Consider the following 15,911-nt stretch of genomic DNA (forward strand, 5'->3'; position numbering starts at 1 on the left):
ATCTGTTCACTCTAAGGAACTTTTAATTTTGGTTTCAAGAGAGTTCCAAAATATTTTTATTTTGAAAAATTACAGTGACAGTAAGAAAACAAAATGTACACAAAATGCTATGCAGTAAAACAAAATGATGTAATTGTGTATGAAGCTTTGCATCATAGCCATTCCACAGAAAGTGAGCCCAGATGTCCCGACCGTAACAGTGCTTTCAAGGTTTCTCTGTTGGTTACCACTTCAAAGTAAGGGGTCCAGGGTTCGATACCCGGTGGAGGCTCATAGTGGTTCGGATCTCACTTTAAGCTGTAGGTCCAGTCCCGATTAGCCTTACTGTGCATAAAGTGAACTTAAAACACAAACTCATTCAATCAACCACGTCAATGTGAAAGTAGTGAAAACATATTCCAGACTGCTGACCATTAGTATTACATGATATGCTTGATTACTTTTTATCATGGTGTATGTATGAGGAGATAATTGTGTTTTAAGCACTGTTACAGTCGGGTGGAAATCATAGAACTTAAGACCTTATGTAAACGAAAGCACATGTTCCCTAACAGTGTTGCCAACTTATGAAAATAAAATAATCCACACAGCCTACAAGGTGCAAAGACATTCCATTTGTCAACCGACCTGTTGGAAGTTAATGTACATATGTAAAAAATGAAAATCAAAATGTACATCTTGCCTGTTGGCTGACTTTCGGACATGCCACCAAAGTTCCCTGGTTCGAATCCTGGAAATGGGTGTTATTTGTGAGTGTCCCTTCATCAATTTCTTGTAATGATCACTCATCCTCATCGTCAGGATTAGCCAAAAGCGGAAGAAAAGCAACGCTAAATAACAAAAATCAAATACAAAATTAAATTAACAACAGTTTAGCCCTTCAGATCTTATGAATATAAAAGAATGACAAAGAGGGCTGGGTAAACTAGACTTTAGTATGAAGAAGTAGCTAAACCTAGAATGCAGCTATACACAGCTACCTAGCTGCATCAATATATTTCCTGATCTTGCATACCATTGGTAGATTGCTTGAAAAAAGAAGATCTCTCAAATGTTTGTAACTTATAAGTGACTAAACTAGGTTCATATCAGTAATATACTAACAACAGGTATTTTCCCGTGACTGATTCAAGTAGTACTGAGTACACTATTACTCACAGGTCTTCAGGACAGTTGTTTGGTCTTCCAAGTCTACCACCATTTCTAACGTAGTGTAAAACTTCCAGATTTGTTCTTGCTGGATATGGTTGCTGTCCCAAGGTCATAATTTCCCATATGAGTACTCCAAATGCCCACACATCTGACTGACTGGTGAAAACACCATCTACTAAAGATTCTGGAGCCATCCATCTGAAATATTATAATACTGTCAATCATAGGTTTTCCATGTATTAACACTGTTCTGTATTTCTTCTAAACAGAGTTATAAGTAATGATTGCCCCTCTCATTTACTCGTAAATCAAACTTCATTTTCTACAACAAATAATTCTAGTTTTAAAAGCAATGCCATTCATTTGAAAACCCTGTGCTATAAAATTCTTAACCATTCAAAAATAAAACTCATGTTGGAAAAACTTCCAATACTGGTATTGTGTCATATCTTCATGCATATACAAATTAACAAAAAAAAATAAAGAAAAGATTAAAGTAAAATTATGGGATGCAAGTTAAATTCAAACATCTGAAAAACATTACCATTTAAATAACAATCCTGTTTATATTATTTATAATTTAATTGAATTAGTGAGAATTAAAACAAGCAAACTGGAGAGAAACTATGCATAGTGCACTCCTCAAATGTAACTGAATAAATCAGGCATACCTGACTGGAAGAAGACCTTCTCCCTCTTTCCGATAGTAGTCATTCTTGTAAATATCACGCGCTAGACCAAAATCCCCAATTTTTACAATACGTGTGCGGGGATCACTTGATGAGACAAGGCAATTTCTACAGGCCAGATCTCTATGTACAAAATGCATTTCTTCTAAGTACCGACAACCTCGAGCAACATCCACACACATTGCTAACAGATCAAGGAGAGTTAGAGCATTTGCTGTATACTGCAACAGAAAAAAATGCAATAATTAACAATCAAGTTCGATCTCAACAGTAAGCCTATGATTTATCTAAAAAATATAAGTTGGTACGTACTGAAGTGTGAATGAGCACAAAATAGGTTTCTGATATATAAGCATACACAACAATATTCTTAATTTCTAACTCATGCAAAGTGTTTGGGCAAATTACATGCATGTTAATAGTATCAGTTGCATTGGGAAGTCACATAACACAAGTAATGACTTACTTGTTCAGTACTTGTGTTAGTAATGTGTTACTAAAATTACGTGAGTAATTGTAACAATATTCCTTTACTTTGCGTTACCTTCATAAATTCAGAACTGGAGGATTTATTTGCTAGGACTTTGTTGGGTTGTTTTTAAATGTGCATGAGAAGTAACAGTGGGAAAATATACGTACAGAAAACAGATGTGATGCTTGTATAAAAAGTAAAATGTCCTTATTCTACAAGAAAGTGACAACATCTGATCTCCAGAAATCTGATGTGATATAAAATCACTGCAATACTTTTCAAATTTTCTATTAACATGACAAGAACATATAAGTACGAAAACTCACTAGAAACAGGACAGACCTATTGACTAAATAATGAGCAAATGTAAATAAAAAATACATAACGTAATCGGTTGTGTGTGAGCTCTGCGCTCACTCTGACAACACTATTTCCACAACAATGTTCTCTCTAATAATGCAGTTTACGTCATCTCATAAAGATGTGATCAGGTCGCTCTTGAAACTCTAAAAGTCAGCTAGAGAGCACCACAGGCCATTATTCTAAATACTGTTAAAGTGGCACTTCATTAAAATTTAAAGTGAGTGTAGTGCTCACCTGCGACCGATCGCAGGTTAAAATAGACTGTATTCAGTTTATAATACTGGACTGGAAAAAGGTGCCAGTTCAATACATACTCCATACGTGAAAAAATGCTTAACTAAAATTAATATTCATAATGAGGAGAAGAGAGACACAGTAGTAGATAAATGCGGAGAAACTAGTATGGTGGATGGTGTTAGTGGCCACTGAAATTAATAGAACAAAAGAAAAAAGTTTTGTGGATAAAATGAGTACTAGTTTCTCCGTATTTATAAAACCAATATGTCTAAAAAAATTTTAAAAAATAGTATTATAACTTATGTGAGTAGATGTGTAGATAACCAGGAGAAAATAGTAAGGAAATAAAAATATGGTAAATTAATGAAAATTATTACATAAATGAAAGGGTGAATAATGATTAGATGAAATTGGTGAAGAGATACTTACAATGAATACCCTGCTGGGACTTGAACCTGGAACCTTTGATGACATTATTGAGTCAACCACTCAATACCCTCAGCAGTGTTTACATAATTTGTATTTATTGTTTAATTAATGAGACTTCGTTAAATATACTTTTTCTAAAGGGTGATCCAATTAACATGCACATCAATGCACTCAATGTTCATAAAAGGAAATGCATGTCTAATGTAACAAAAACAAACCTAAATGTTCCTTTGCACAACTTTCACCTACAACGGGTTAGATAACATAAATTGGGAAATTTTTATAGTGTTATGGTCTGTTGGGACCATGAAGATTGAATGTATAATGCGGGAAAATGTAAAACCAGGAACGTCAAATCGGAGTTCTACTGTATATAACTTGACCTTGAATACAGGTGCAAGCACATTTCATCATTTTGAAAACCTTTTGTGGAAGCTGTGCCCTATACTGATATCAGCAATGGCTGTCATAAGATTATTGAGAGATTTTTGCCTGAGTGCCCTCTGATAGTGGAAATATGACCTGGAATCCCTTCAATATGCAACACCACACTGCAGACATTACATATATGGCACTGATCATGTAACTATGCCTCTCCATTCAGACTGCATGTCGCAGGTTGTGGAACTAGACTGGCCTTGGCCACAGTCATCTCTGCAGATGCATATGATAATTGGATCAACCTGTATTATTCAAAATGCTTTGACATTAAAATGTGATTTATTGAATAACCGTTATTTTACTTACAATGAGTGGTCTGCTTGATCTAAGGAAGCTAAGTAAGTCTCCACTTTCCATAAGTTCAAGGATAATGAAGTTAGGATCATTGTCCAGGCACACACCAAGCAGCTGAAGAATGTGTTCATGTTTAAAGTTACTCATAAGCTGAGCTTCTTTCAAAAATTCTGCCTTTTCTTGTTCTGTTGCTCCCTTTCGTAATGTCTGCAGAGAAAGAATTAACAATTATTCACTTGCAGCTCAAAATCGAATACTAGCTCTTATAATGAGAACATATCAAATTCACAGTTCCTTTACATGATCAGAATTTGAATTGTTAAATTTACTATCAAGAAATAATTCAATAAATAAAATCTTTTTTGAAATTTATGCAGGTAATACTTAAAAACAATAACAATAATGATTATATTATACTCTTTATATCACTGTTCACAACATGTACACCATTAGACAGTAAACTTAAAGAAATTTATAACTAAATTAATTAATGACCAAAAAAGATGTGTGCTACCAGCATTGTTTATCTATGAAAATAGCATTTATATACCGAGCATTTCATATGTTCTTTGGCGTTAGGATGTTTTACATTAGGGCTATTGGAGTTAACTTGATGAATCAAGTGCAGCAACTCAAATAGTTTCTTGTGTAAATATTTTGTTCTGGTGTAATTCAGTCATGCTGCTTGGCCATGTTACTGTTTTTGTTTGTTTATGGGAGAATTCACATTGAAGCAACAAGCAATAGGCTTGTGCAGCCTATCATGTCGCTGCGGTGTGAAACATTGGTACTGATTGGCTTGTTCTCAAGCAGCATGTGTCGCTTCAGTGTGAATTTTCCCTAAGTTCAGTTTATGCTCAGATAGGCTAATTGGGACTACACCTAGAGTTTAAAATTGAATACAAACAACTGTGCAAAGCACACCCACTAAGAATCGAACAGTGTACTTATTGTGCAGTGAGGCTAGTCTCCAACCAGCTAACAAAATCAATGGGAACTGCAGCTACGGAATATCAATTTGAAAACAACAAGAAGAAAGGGTCTCTGTAAGTGTTTGTGTTTCATATTCTGCATCCATTCAACAGTGAGCATTAACAACATACCCATGTTGGTACGGGTGTGGCGATAACTTGCATTAATATTGTTTAAATTAAATACTACATGGCTTAATTGTAATCCTGTTAAGTTAATATTGGGTTGGTGCATAAGTTCGTAGCATTTTCTTAAGGGTTTGGCAACGCTGCGTTGCCAAGAGTTGCTATGGAGTGTCAAGTGGACAAAATTGTTCATTTCCGACACATTTTGCTCTTCGAGTTTAACCAAGTTTAACCAAGGATCAGTGCTGCAGTAGGAAGTATTTCCTAATGAAGCTGCTCTTGAAACTTGATTTCTTCAACTCAAAAACAATTTGTGTTGTGTATGGGGCTAATGCCATATACTGAAAAAACAGCAGTTCTCCAGGCAAGGCATCTAACTCCTCCCCAACGTTCACAGATGATCATTGACAATGGAGGTGACTACATTACTGTCTGAGTGAGTGTTGCTGTGACTGTCTATTGTTAGACTACAATAACAATGTTTCATCTTACCACCTGTGTACTTGTGTTAATTAATTATTGTATGTTATAAAACGCTACAAACTTATACACCAACCCAATAAATAATGTGTGCTATGTCACCCATGGTGTACAGATTTAACATTTCTAGGTGTAAAAAAGAACAGAGTTCTATCATCCTGTAATTGTTTTATGAAGTTAGGTCCATTAGTCCATGTGTACAGTATCAATACAACCCCAAAAGAACATTATGGAACATCCTGAATATAACTGAATTATATAGCACAAGATGTAATTTACAAATTATCGATAGCATACCTTTATGGCAACTCTACTATCGTCATTGTCTGCATTGGGAAGATTTCTTGCAATTCCCTCAAACACTTCACCAAAAGCACCACTGCCTAAGAATTTTGTAAGAGTAATCTGATCCCTTCGAATGTGAGGTAAAGATGCAATTTCCTCGTCTGTAGGAATATCAGCGGAAGTGTAAAGGGCATTGCTGTGGTGGATGAAATTACCTCTCCTTGGTAACTCCCTCAGTGTAGCTAGTTCAACATCTGGACCTCTTACATTGTTCAAGACAATCTGCAGTGCCTTCTTTTCTTTTTCTCTCCTCCTGAAAACTAATGATTGACATTGCTATAATCACATTTTACTTCATTCCAAGCTTGCAAAGAAAATACTCATTTTTACATTCCATATACTCCAGCAGTTGTCACCAAAGGTATGATAAACACGTATCTCTTATTTTATGGTAAGAAATATTCTTCATGTGTGGCACATGCCCAGGGGTAGAAAAATACAGGGTGTCCGGTCATCATGGCACCTGATAATTTTCACCTGGAGCCTAAATTTTCAAATTCAGTTCTACATTTTTCAAGGTTGTTTATCTAAATTTCCACTGCCTTTCTAAAATGTTTGTGTGTTTTCTGTATCATTAAATCAGAATAATAAACATGCCATTGTAAATTTTGCACTGTTGCTACCCAAATTTTAAAAACCGGTGGCAATATGGATGAGTCAGCCATATATTACAATGTATTGCAGTCATTCATGCTGTTAATGGTAGGGCCTTCTTTAGGAAGTCCACTCTGGTGCAAGAATTAATTACTTTTAATCCTATCTTGTATTAATTGAAGGGCTCGGGGGTAAAAAATGTTAAGCAATATTTTGATCATTATCGAATTTATTAACCCAAAAGGTTTTTAGAAGCTGTACTGTAGATAAATGGTTTTTGTGTTATGTTTACCAACTACAGAATTGTTCAATGAGTTCAATGCAAATTGCATGGCATGGAAATTACATGCAAAAATTGAAGGATGACTCTTTAACTTCATAACTCAATAATGACCAAAATGTCACTTACCACATTTTACCTCCGAGCCCTTCAAATAATAAATTAAATGTTTTGAGATCACATTTAAAAATGTGTACTTGTAGTTTCATCTTAGTTGGATTCATGGCTTTCTTAGTCCATATTTAAAAAAGAAAGGAAAAAAGGCAAAAATAAATTCTAAAAAATTGTTACTTTCTGAGAAAAGGGGGCTAGCACCTGAATTATTTTTAATTTTGTTTACCCCTGCATATGCACACATTGCAATCTTATATTCTTGTAGGGTAAGGACGGACCATTTATGAAGACACGCAAAATTATCTCCAAGGAAGACTCCATTAGTGGAGAAAATGAAATGTGATTTTAGTACTCAAGAACACTTAACTTCCCCTACTTTTTAAGGTTTTTAAATGTTTTGAACAAAATTCTCCAACATTTCCACGGCATTCATTCATATTTTCATTTGCCTGAGATTTCTAGGTTTTCATGGTCAGTGGGAACTCTGTAATAATCAGCTTCTGATTACAGCTGAGCTGATACCAATACCAATGGTATCAGTGTTAAAATTTAATCACAGATACTGCCCATACTTTCATGGGGTCTGGAAATCCTGCAAAATTTGCCTTACACTTTCATGCATTCTAACTATCCTGGAAGTAATGCAAAATGCATAATTTTCTTTGTTTTGCAAAAATATTGTGGGGAGAAATAGATTTTCTGATTAAATTATTGTCCCATGTGAAATTATAACTATTTTAATGCAAAACTATGGTAGATTGCTACGACATAGTTCCAAATATACAATTTATCTATTACAATTTATGCAAGGATTCTGAAAATCTTTGAATTGAATAATTTTCAAGCATCGGTACTGGTAAACATACTTACAATAGAAAGAACTCAGCATAACAGTTACACTGAGTACAATAACTATTGGAATGGAAGTTCCTAGAACAACTCCTAGCTCTTGCTGTTCTGCCAACATTGCTGCTTCAGTGAAATCAAAGGATTTACTTGGTTTACTAAACTCGCTGTAGCCATATTTATTCCTTGCTCTCACTCGAAATATATATTTAAGGCTGGGACTCAAGTCAGTTATTATCCAATAATTATCTGGAAAAAAAAGAAGAAAATCTAAAACACTTCATGTATGAGATAGATAATGAATAATTTGAATGATACATCAGTTTTTCAGCATGGAATTTATTCCATACAGTTAAGTGGTGGGTCACAAAATAAATTAAACTTTTAGAAATGAATGTAAAATTATGTTTGCCAGCTTCCTTTCCATAGTGGGGTTCTAGATTCAAATCCTGGTTGTTTCATTGTTTCTCTTAATTCATCAATTCATTCATATCATCAATCATCTTGTATGTATGTATTGCTTGCACCATAGCATTCTTCAACTTTACAGTTATTCCAAGCAAGTTGTTGACGTAACATGTTTACTTGTTTGTAACAACTATGTTCAAGAAATCCTTGTTGTGAATAACATAACAATGCAAATGGATGGAACAAATTAATCACTAGTCTATCAGTAACATTACTGACACTATACTTTGATAAATAACCCATACTTCATACAAAATTATATCGTTTTGTTATTTTATTTATTTATTTTCAGTAAAAAGGCATAGTTCTTATGCCCTTCTTTCAAAAAGTAAATGCCTACTCAATATGTTGCTTAATTTTCGAAAGCAATACCTATTACAGTCACCTGGTTACAAACATTAATTAAGGATGTTCATTAACCAGATGAGTTCTGGACGGAGTATTTGCTGATTTATATCGATTGGTAGAATGTTGGCTATCAATATCAGTAAATTTAATATCAGTGCTTTATTTACGTTGCCAAAAATTTCATACATGTCCAACCCTAAAACTAATCAGAAAATGCATAATAATGATGTCTATGAGGTTTTACTTTAGACTCAAAAGTTGAATAGAAACAATAACAAGATCATATAAGTAAAGCAGGCTCTTTACAGATTTATTATATTAGTAAAATTGTCAGAAAATTTATTAGTAAATAAATATGTTGCTATCAGCCACTATCAACCAATTACCAGCTCCATTCATATTAAAAATTAGGAATGGGACAGATTAATCAGTACTATACCAGTATCGGCTGATAAAGGCATATCGGTGTATCAGTAAAATTACAGATTATTTTACCAATCCAATATATCTATAAATATCTTATAATTTAGTGCAAAATTCTGTCAATTTGCTACAATTTTTATGGATAATCACCATGCCTTACTTTTTAAAAGAGTAAATGTCTAAACATGCATCTGTCTAAACGTAATCCTAATTACTAGAATTGGATTATCCACAATTATTGGAGCATTAGGGGGGTTAAATCAAACTTCCTTACAAAAAAAATAGCATTTTCGTCAATTAACCACATATCCTGAATCATCCTAAGAATAACATCAGAAGACCACACATTTATTAAGGAGGTCAATGAACCATTTAGGTTCTCCAAAGACCATTTGGAACATTATATCGGATCAGTAGAATATCAGTTATCGGTAAATTTTATATCGGTACTTCATCAATATCGGCCAAAATTTCATATCCGTCCATCCCTATTAAAAGTATACTACATAAAATAAACAATAAACATATGACCAGATTTACAAATTTGAAAAAAAAAAATCTCATTATTGGTGCATGTGAAAGAACTACACACCTGTTCCATTATAAACCAAAACCCAGTCATCAACTATATTTCTGTTAGTTCTAGAGTTATCGGGTTCAAAGTCCCATGTGAGATCGGTCGCTCTCTTCACTCGATCTTCAGAATGTTTTCTACCTTCTAGCACATAGAATTGAATCTGGGCACCATTGTCTTTAGAAGGTTCCCATATCACTTGATAAACATCTCTTCTCAAATTTTGCACAATGGGTGTGCCAGGAGGAGTTGGTCTATCGCCTGAAAAATAAGATGGGATGAATTAGAAATACGTGAATATTCTCAAAATAACTGAAAATGAAAAAAATCCTGCCTGAATTTCACTCAATAAACTGTTATAGTTTTCCTGTTAAGGGAGAATTCACACCAGAGCGATGTGCAACACATGTCACTTGGGAACGAGTCAATCAGCAGCAATGTTTCACACCATAGCAGCATGACTGACTGTGCATGCCTGCGTTCAATTGGTGAAATCCTCATGTGACACGTTTCGCTTGTCACTCGGTGTGAATTCTCCCTCAAACATTCCATATACCTTAGAATTTCTTATTTAATATGCAATGCACATATATGGCATACAAAGAATAGTTCATAACTTACTGAAAGATTTATGAAAAATGTGGCTGAAACAAGGATCAAATGATGGTCCTTAGCATTCCACGGCAATACTCTACCACTAAGCTACCAAGTCAACCAACCTCTCACAATTTATCAGCACATTACAATGGAAAATATAATATGGGTCTAAGACATATACTGGTCTGGATTCTTCAAAATTTCACCGCATTGTGTCACTGTCAATTTTTTGCAATGCAACTGGGTGTATTGACGAATAAAGAAATTATACTGAACATTTTAAACATGCAAATAAACAACTGTAAAATAAATAATGTAACAATAATAATCATATGTTGTAAAGTTACACAAAATAATAAAATGCAAGCACAAAGAGTAAAACAAAGAAATTAATGAATAATCTCATTGCTAACGAACACATAACACACCTACGCAAGAAAAGTTATGTCATTCTATCACAAATAAATGGAAAAAGCAATTACGGAGAACTAACCATAAGTCTCAAAAATAATTCCACCATCAGTAGGCCAAATGTATGGAACTGGTGACAAATCATAGGTGAGCAAAAGACGAAAAGCATATGGCGTCTTTGGCAACAAACCTTCTATCGCATAATTATGCATTTGATTTGTATTCACTGGTGTTGATGGCAAATTCTTCCAATCCCAAGAACCAGTTTTACAATACTGTATAGTATAACTGAAAGTGGAAAAAGAAATTATGTTGCTATCCAAAAATCACAGAAACCATTCTCCTTTTTCTTAATAAATGCTACAAATAAAATCTTTACAGACTGTTCATGAATTTACATTTACAAAGGCTGTTGGAGAGAAGGTGAGACAGATTTGTTCCTCGCTTGGCAACACTGCCTATGATTTCGGTACTAGTCGCGTTGTGTAGGATGACTCATTACTCATGACATAACTCATGACCACGTTAGTGAGCAGCTGTGTTCATTTACGTGGAATGTGTTTCGTCTACCTCTCCAGGTTTTTGTGCATAACATTGCTTTTTGCGATGAGTATTCAAGATGAACAGTGACATGCTATAAAATTTTGTTGGCGTTTAGGGAAAAGTGCTGCGGAAACATATGCAATGTTTGAACAGGCATATGCCAATCAAGACAGACTGAGTACAGCCACACCGATGGCACAAGTTGTTCGAAGATGGGCACGAATCAGGTGCTTTGCTTCTGCATCCTGGTCAAAGACCGTCCGTGATTAACGAGACGCTAGTGAATACTGTTGCAGCAATTATTCGTGATGATAGGCATATGTTTGTGAGAGTGCTAAGTGCACATCTGGGCATATCGAAGGACACCGTCAACCGAATTTGAAAATGGAAAAGGTTTGCTCTGCATGGGTACCGCATTTTTTTACAGCAGAACAGATGCAGCAGCATGTGGCTGTTTGCACCCCACCCAGTGCAACATGGATCCATTACTTTGACCATCGTACAAAACAAGAAAGCAGTACATGGAAGTCGCCACAGTCGCCTCGCAAGAAGAAAGTGCGGCAACAGAAGAGTGCAGGTAAGGTGATGCTAATCGCATTTTGGGATTGAAGAGGTATTGTGTACAACACATTGTCCCTCCCGGGCAAATGGTGAATGCAGAGTATTACCAAAGAGTCATTGAGACTCTGCGCCAGCACGTAGCAAAAAAGAGGCCGCATTTGAACTCCTTCATATTGCACCACGATAACGCACGCCCGCATACCGTGCGGGCTTTTCAGGATTACGCGACAAAGAGAAAAATAGAAATTTTCCTGCATCCAGCATACAGCCCGGACCTTGCACCCTGTGACTTTTGGCTATTTCCACTTTTAAAGGCCGCTTTATGTGGTCGTCATTTCATGACAAACAAAGATGTGATCACCGCAGCTCAAGTTTTCTTCAGTTCGCTGCCTGATGACGAATTTTCAAAGACATTCACAAAGTGGCACGACTTTTTACCTATTGAGCTCATTTTGGTCTCAATCGGCAGCTAATGAACCAAATTTTCATCCTAGTACATTTGCTAGCCAATGGAGGTCGCTGTTTTCCTATACAGGAATTAGTCTCACCTTCTCTGCGACAGCCTTTGTATATTAGAATTAATAACATTAATAAAATCTATACTTCACTGACTAAACTGTTTAACTTACTTAATGCTTCCATGAAATTAATATGCATCTTTCTTGTTTATGCTATTTGACTGGAATATCAAAAAAATAAAACTTCAGTTTTCACATTGCAATGTGACATTAACACACAACAGCACAAGCAATAGGATGAACACACATGTGGCACAATGTTACTAATTTCCAACCATAATTGATGCAAAAGACATGTATGGGACAAAGAAATTTAGCAAGTCAGTTGTCCTGTTAAGGTTTCATACATCTCTCAATCTATTCATGACTTATTCACATACAACAAATAATTTCAATGCATTGTATTTCTAATTCCGTACATTTGCTTGGTAGGTTTCAAACAAACAATAAAAGAAACCAAGGAGAAATATTCTGGCTTTCCACAAGACAAATTAATTGGTAATATGGCATTTCATTTTATAACCAATAATACGAGGGTCTTCCAGAAAAAAAGGAATTTTTTGGTTTAAAACACAAACGACAAATGATGCGCACAAAAAATTATGGTACAGAAACTACATGCCTTGCTCTACTTTTCCACATATTCGCCATATCCATTGAAGCAATTATTATAGAATGATACCAGTTTGTTGATACTGTCAGAGGCGAGGCGTCCGGTCATCGGGAGATGCGGCGATGACCAAGGAAAAATAATGAAAATATTGCATTTTATATATTTTAGAGAAGCAGTAAAAGTAATAAGTCAGAATACTCACATACTTGTGCGAAATAAGCCAAGTGACAGCATGAAACAGCTCGAAATACTAAAGAGATTCGCTAATTTTAGCGCATCGAAATGAGGCCTCACCCAGTACTACCCCTCGCTCTGAACCCTCCCGCCAAGATTCCTATTGAAGTTATTACAGTAAATGAAAAGAGAAGAGAGATACAAACAGTGAGACTAAATATCGAGAAGACAATTCAGTTAATCTATCTCACTAATCAATCACTTTGATAAATGCCCTCTCTTAAATATGAAGTCTTGATTGGCACATCATTTTATGGATATACCTGTCAGAATTCAAATTAATGTTATAACACAGTAGGAAGCTATGTTGAAAAGGAATAACAGCTTACATATGCTGAGGAATAGTATTTATGTTCAAACAATTATAAGCATTTTTATGCAAATTATATTGATAGATAACAAGGAAAAACAAAATATATTTCTTCATTATCTCCTTTGGAGGTAGAGTAAGTCTTTTTCTTATATTTTAGCATGCATCAGTTCTACATCTGAGTATACTCAATATGTCAATTTCTTCAACCAGGTTTACAAGATGGCTTCCATTCTTCAATTTTTAAACTCTACATATGGTTAATTCACATCCAAAATGCAGAAGATATTTCTCTCACTTTAAGTCTTATTTCTCAAAACATCCATTTGAGGTAATGCATTATTCATCTACTAGCTTGATAATGCAGATGCAAGCAGATAATAATTTCCTGCTTCAAATTTAAACTTGGCACTTTTCACAAGTTCCAAATCTTTTTAAAGATTATGTCATTATAAAAGCATTTTCAAGATTCTGTTATGAACAAAAATGTCTCTATATAGTTTAAACAAACTATTAAAGATTAACTTGCAAAGTATAATCTTTCAAAATATCAAGATTTATACAAATATCAATCCTTCACCAATAGCCACATTTTTACTTATCCTCCATCCATCATGAGATTACTCAAAAGTCACAGACAACTAGTATCAGAGCAACTAGTTCAAGTAATATTTTTTAGCATGTGTTATCTTCAATTGTTTTTGTTTTATATTTTTATCAATAAGTGCTTAACAGCTTGAATGTTTGTAAAGTAAATGTACATATTTGCTCTATTACACCTACTTTGCAATGTATATCACAATATACTTATCTAGTGATTACAATTATAGTTTTTTGAATGTTGATACAACATACCAAGAATGACATCATATTATACACTGAACAATTTTAAAGAGTTGACCTTTGTATATGAACCTTGATGCTTATACAAATGTACACAATAATTAATAAAATGAATTATAAATTTGAATGTATCTTATCTTGCTTGTCTGTGAAGATATTTGTTTTTCATATTGTCAGTCAAAAATAACTGTTATGAATATGAATCCAAAATATTGCACAATTTGATAATTTTGTCGTGATATACAAATTGGCTTTTTTAAACATCATATTTAATAAAATTAGTTTAAATAGTAATTTCAGACACTTAATTGCATTATATGAATAAATTTTGAGCAATCATATGACCAAAATTATTATAACTATTACACAAATGTGGAATTCTGAACTTAGCCTAACCATTTTCAAATGTCATTATGACAATGTATTAATTTTATTGTCATAAAGTCAATGGTGTTCGTCGGCCCAGCTCATCGCAGAATGGTGCGAATCTCTCTGGTCTCTGCCGGTGCCGAGAACAACCAAATGCTTCCGAACAAGGAGACAGGTCCAATGACTTGTACTTTCTCCCACTCTTGAAGGTCTGGGTCATAACAGGTACTTTTTTCAGCCCCCATCCCCATGTTTACAGCCACGGCAGGGTTTGTCTGGAGTCATCAAGATTCTTCCGAGTGTCCAGTGGCATGCTCAAGGAGGGGTAGTGAGGATCATAATTCTGCTTAGGTTAAATATTCTTAGAAGAAAAAAGAAGAAAGAAAAGGCAGGAAAATATGGCAAAATGAGGACTTCAGGAATGACTACTAAAAAGTACACATAACTCCCCCCCCCCTCTTCGAAAATTTTGGGCACACCACTTGAATGTCAAGTGGTTAAGAGGAAAAGCACACATTGGACGATATGAATATGCTTTTCATTATCAAAACAACAATTGACGGCGAACCGTAAAGGTTCTCTTACCTTTAAACGCGACAATTCTAGGTGTTTACATTTCAGTTTCCATCATACTTAATAATTCTCATCGTAGTCGTAAGATCTGTGGTATGAGCTTTTACACTGAATTCGCAGTGACCTTGGCGTTTATCATAGAGAAATATTGTGCCCCTTCCTCTCTGTTGAAAGATCGACCCTGACGTTTGGCAAATCTTGTGATGACTACGTAAAAATGTCACGCTTCGCCACTGGATGCTGTCATTGTACTCAGCTGCCGCCAATGTATTCAACCACCCATTGGTTTTGTGTGGTATGGCAGATCCTTTGAAGCGTTTGACAGTAGGCCACAGCATTTATTGTTGCTCCCCATGGTAGAAAATCAATGAATAAGATGCCTTTCTTGTCCCAAAAGACAGTTGCCAGAACCTTTCGCATGCTGAGTGTTTGGCCTTTTTTGGCTTGGAAGGTGACCCGGTATGGTGCCACTCCATTGACTGACACTTGGTTTTGGTTGTTGAATAGACAGTGGCGGATTAAAGATGTTCTCTTGGAGGGGGCGGACACCCATTATGCCCCCTCCCCCTGAACTTTCGGTGCCCATCACACTTCCCTCAGAAACTACGGTCCTACCATAGACATATGTCATAAAATCACTGTCGTAACTAAAATGTTCCTGGCTCAGTCATGTGTCATGTTTCTGTCTCTTGT

General features: G+C 35.1%; 1 protein-coding gene across 4 annotated transcripts in view; it reads right to left on the reverse strand.

Moving 5' to 3' along the window:
* Positions 1 to 15,911, reverse strand: part of sev (receptor protein-tyrosine kinase sevenless) — a 157,334-nt gene that overhangs the window by 11,334 nt on the left and 130,089 nt on the right. For all 4 annotated transcript variants that reach the window (XM_083123833.1, XM_083123832.1, XM_083123834.1 and 1 more), the window contains 7 exons: positions 10,737 to 10,942; positions 9,665 to 9,907; positions 7,858 to 8,082; positions 5,952 to 6,259; positions 4,090 to 4,284; positions 1,824 to 2,062; positions 1,159 to 1,350 (listed from right to left, as the gene is read on the reverse strand). In XM_083123833.1, coding sequence (XP_082979959.1) covers positions 1,159 to 1,350; positions 1,824 to 2,062; positions 4,090 to 4,284; positions 5,952 to 6,259; positions 7,858 to 8,082; positions 9,665 to 9,907; positions 10,737 to 10,942 — 1,608 coding nt within the window. The remainder of the gene's footprint in view (positions 1 to 1,158; positions 1,351 to 1,823; positions 2,063 to 4,089; positions 4,285 to 5,951; positions 6,260 to 7,857; positions 8,083 to 9,664; positions 9,908 to 10,736; positions 10,943 to 15,911) is intronic.

This window comes from Lepisma saccharinum, chromosome 6 (genome assembly GCF_977018435.1).
Source record: "Lepisma saccharinum chromosome 6, izLepSacc3.1, whole genome shotgun sequence".
NCBI classification, from domain to species: domain Eukaryota; kingdom Metazoa; phylum Arthropoda; class Insecta; order Zygentoma; family Lepismatidae; genus Lepisma; species Lepisma saccharinum.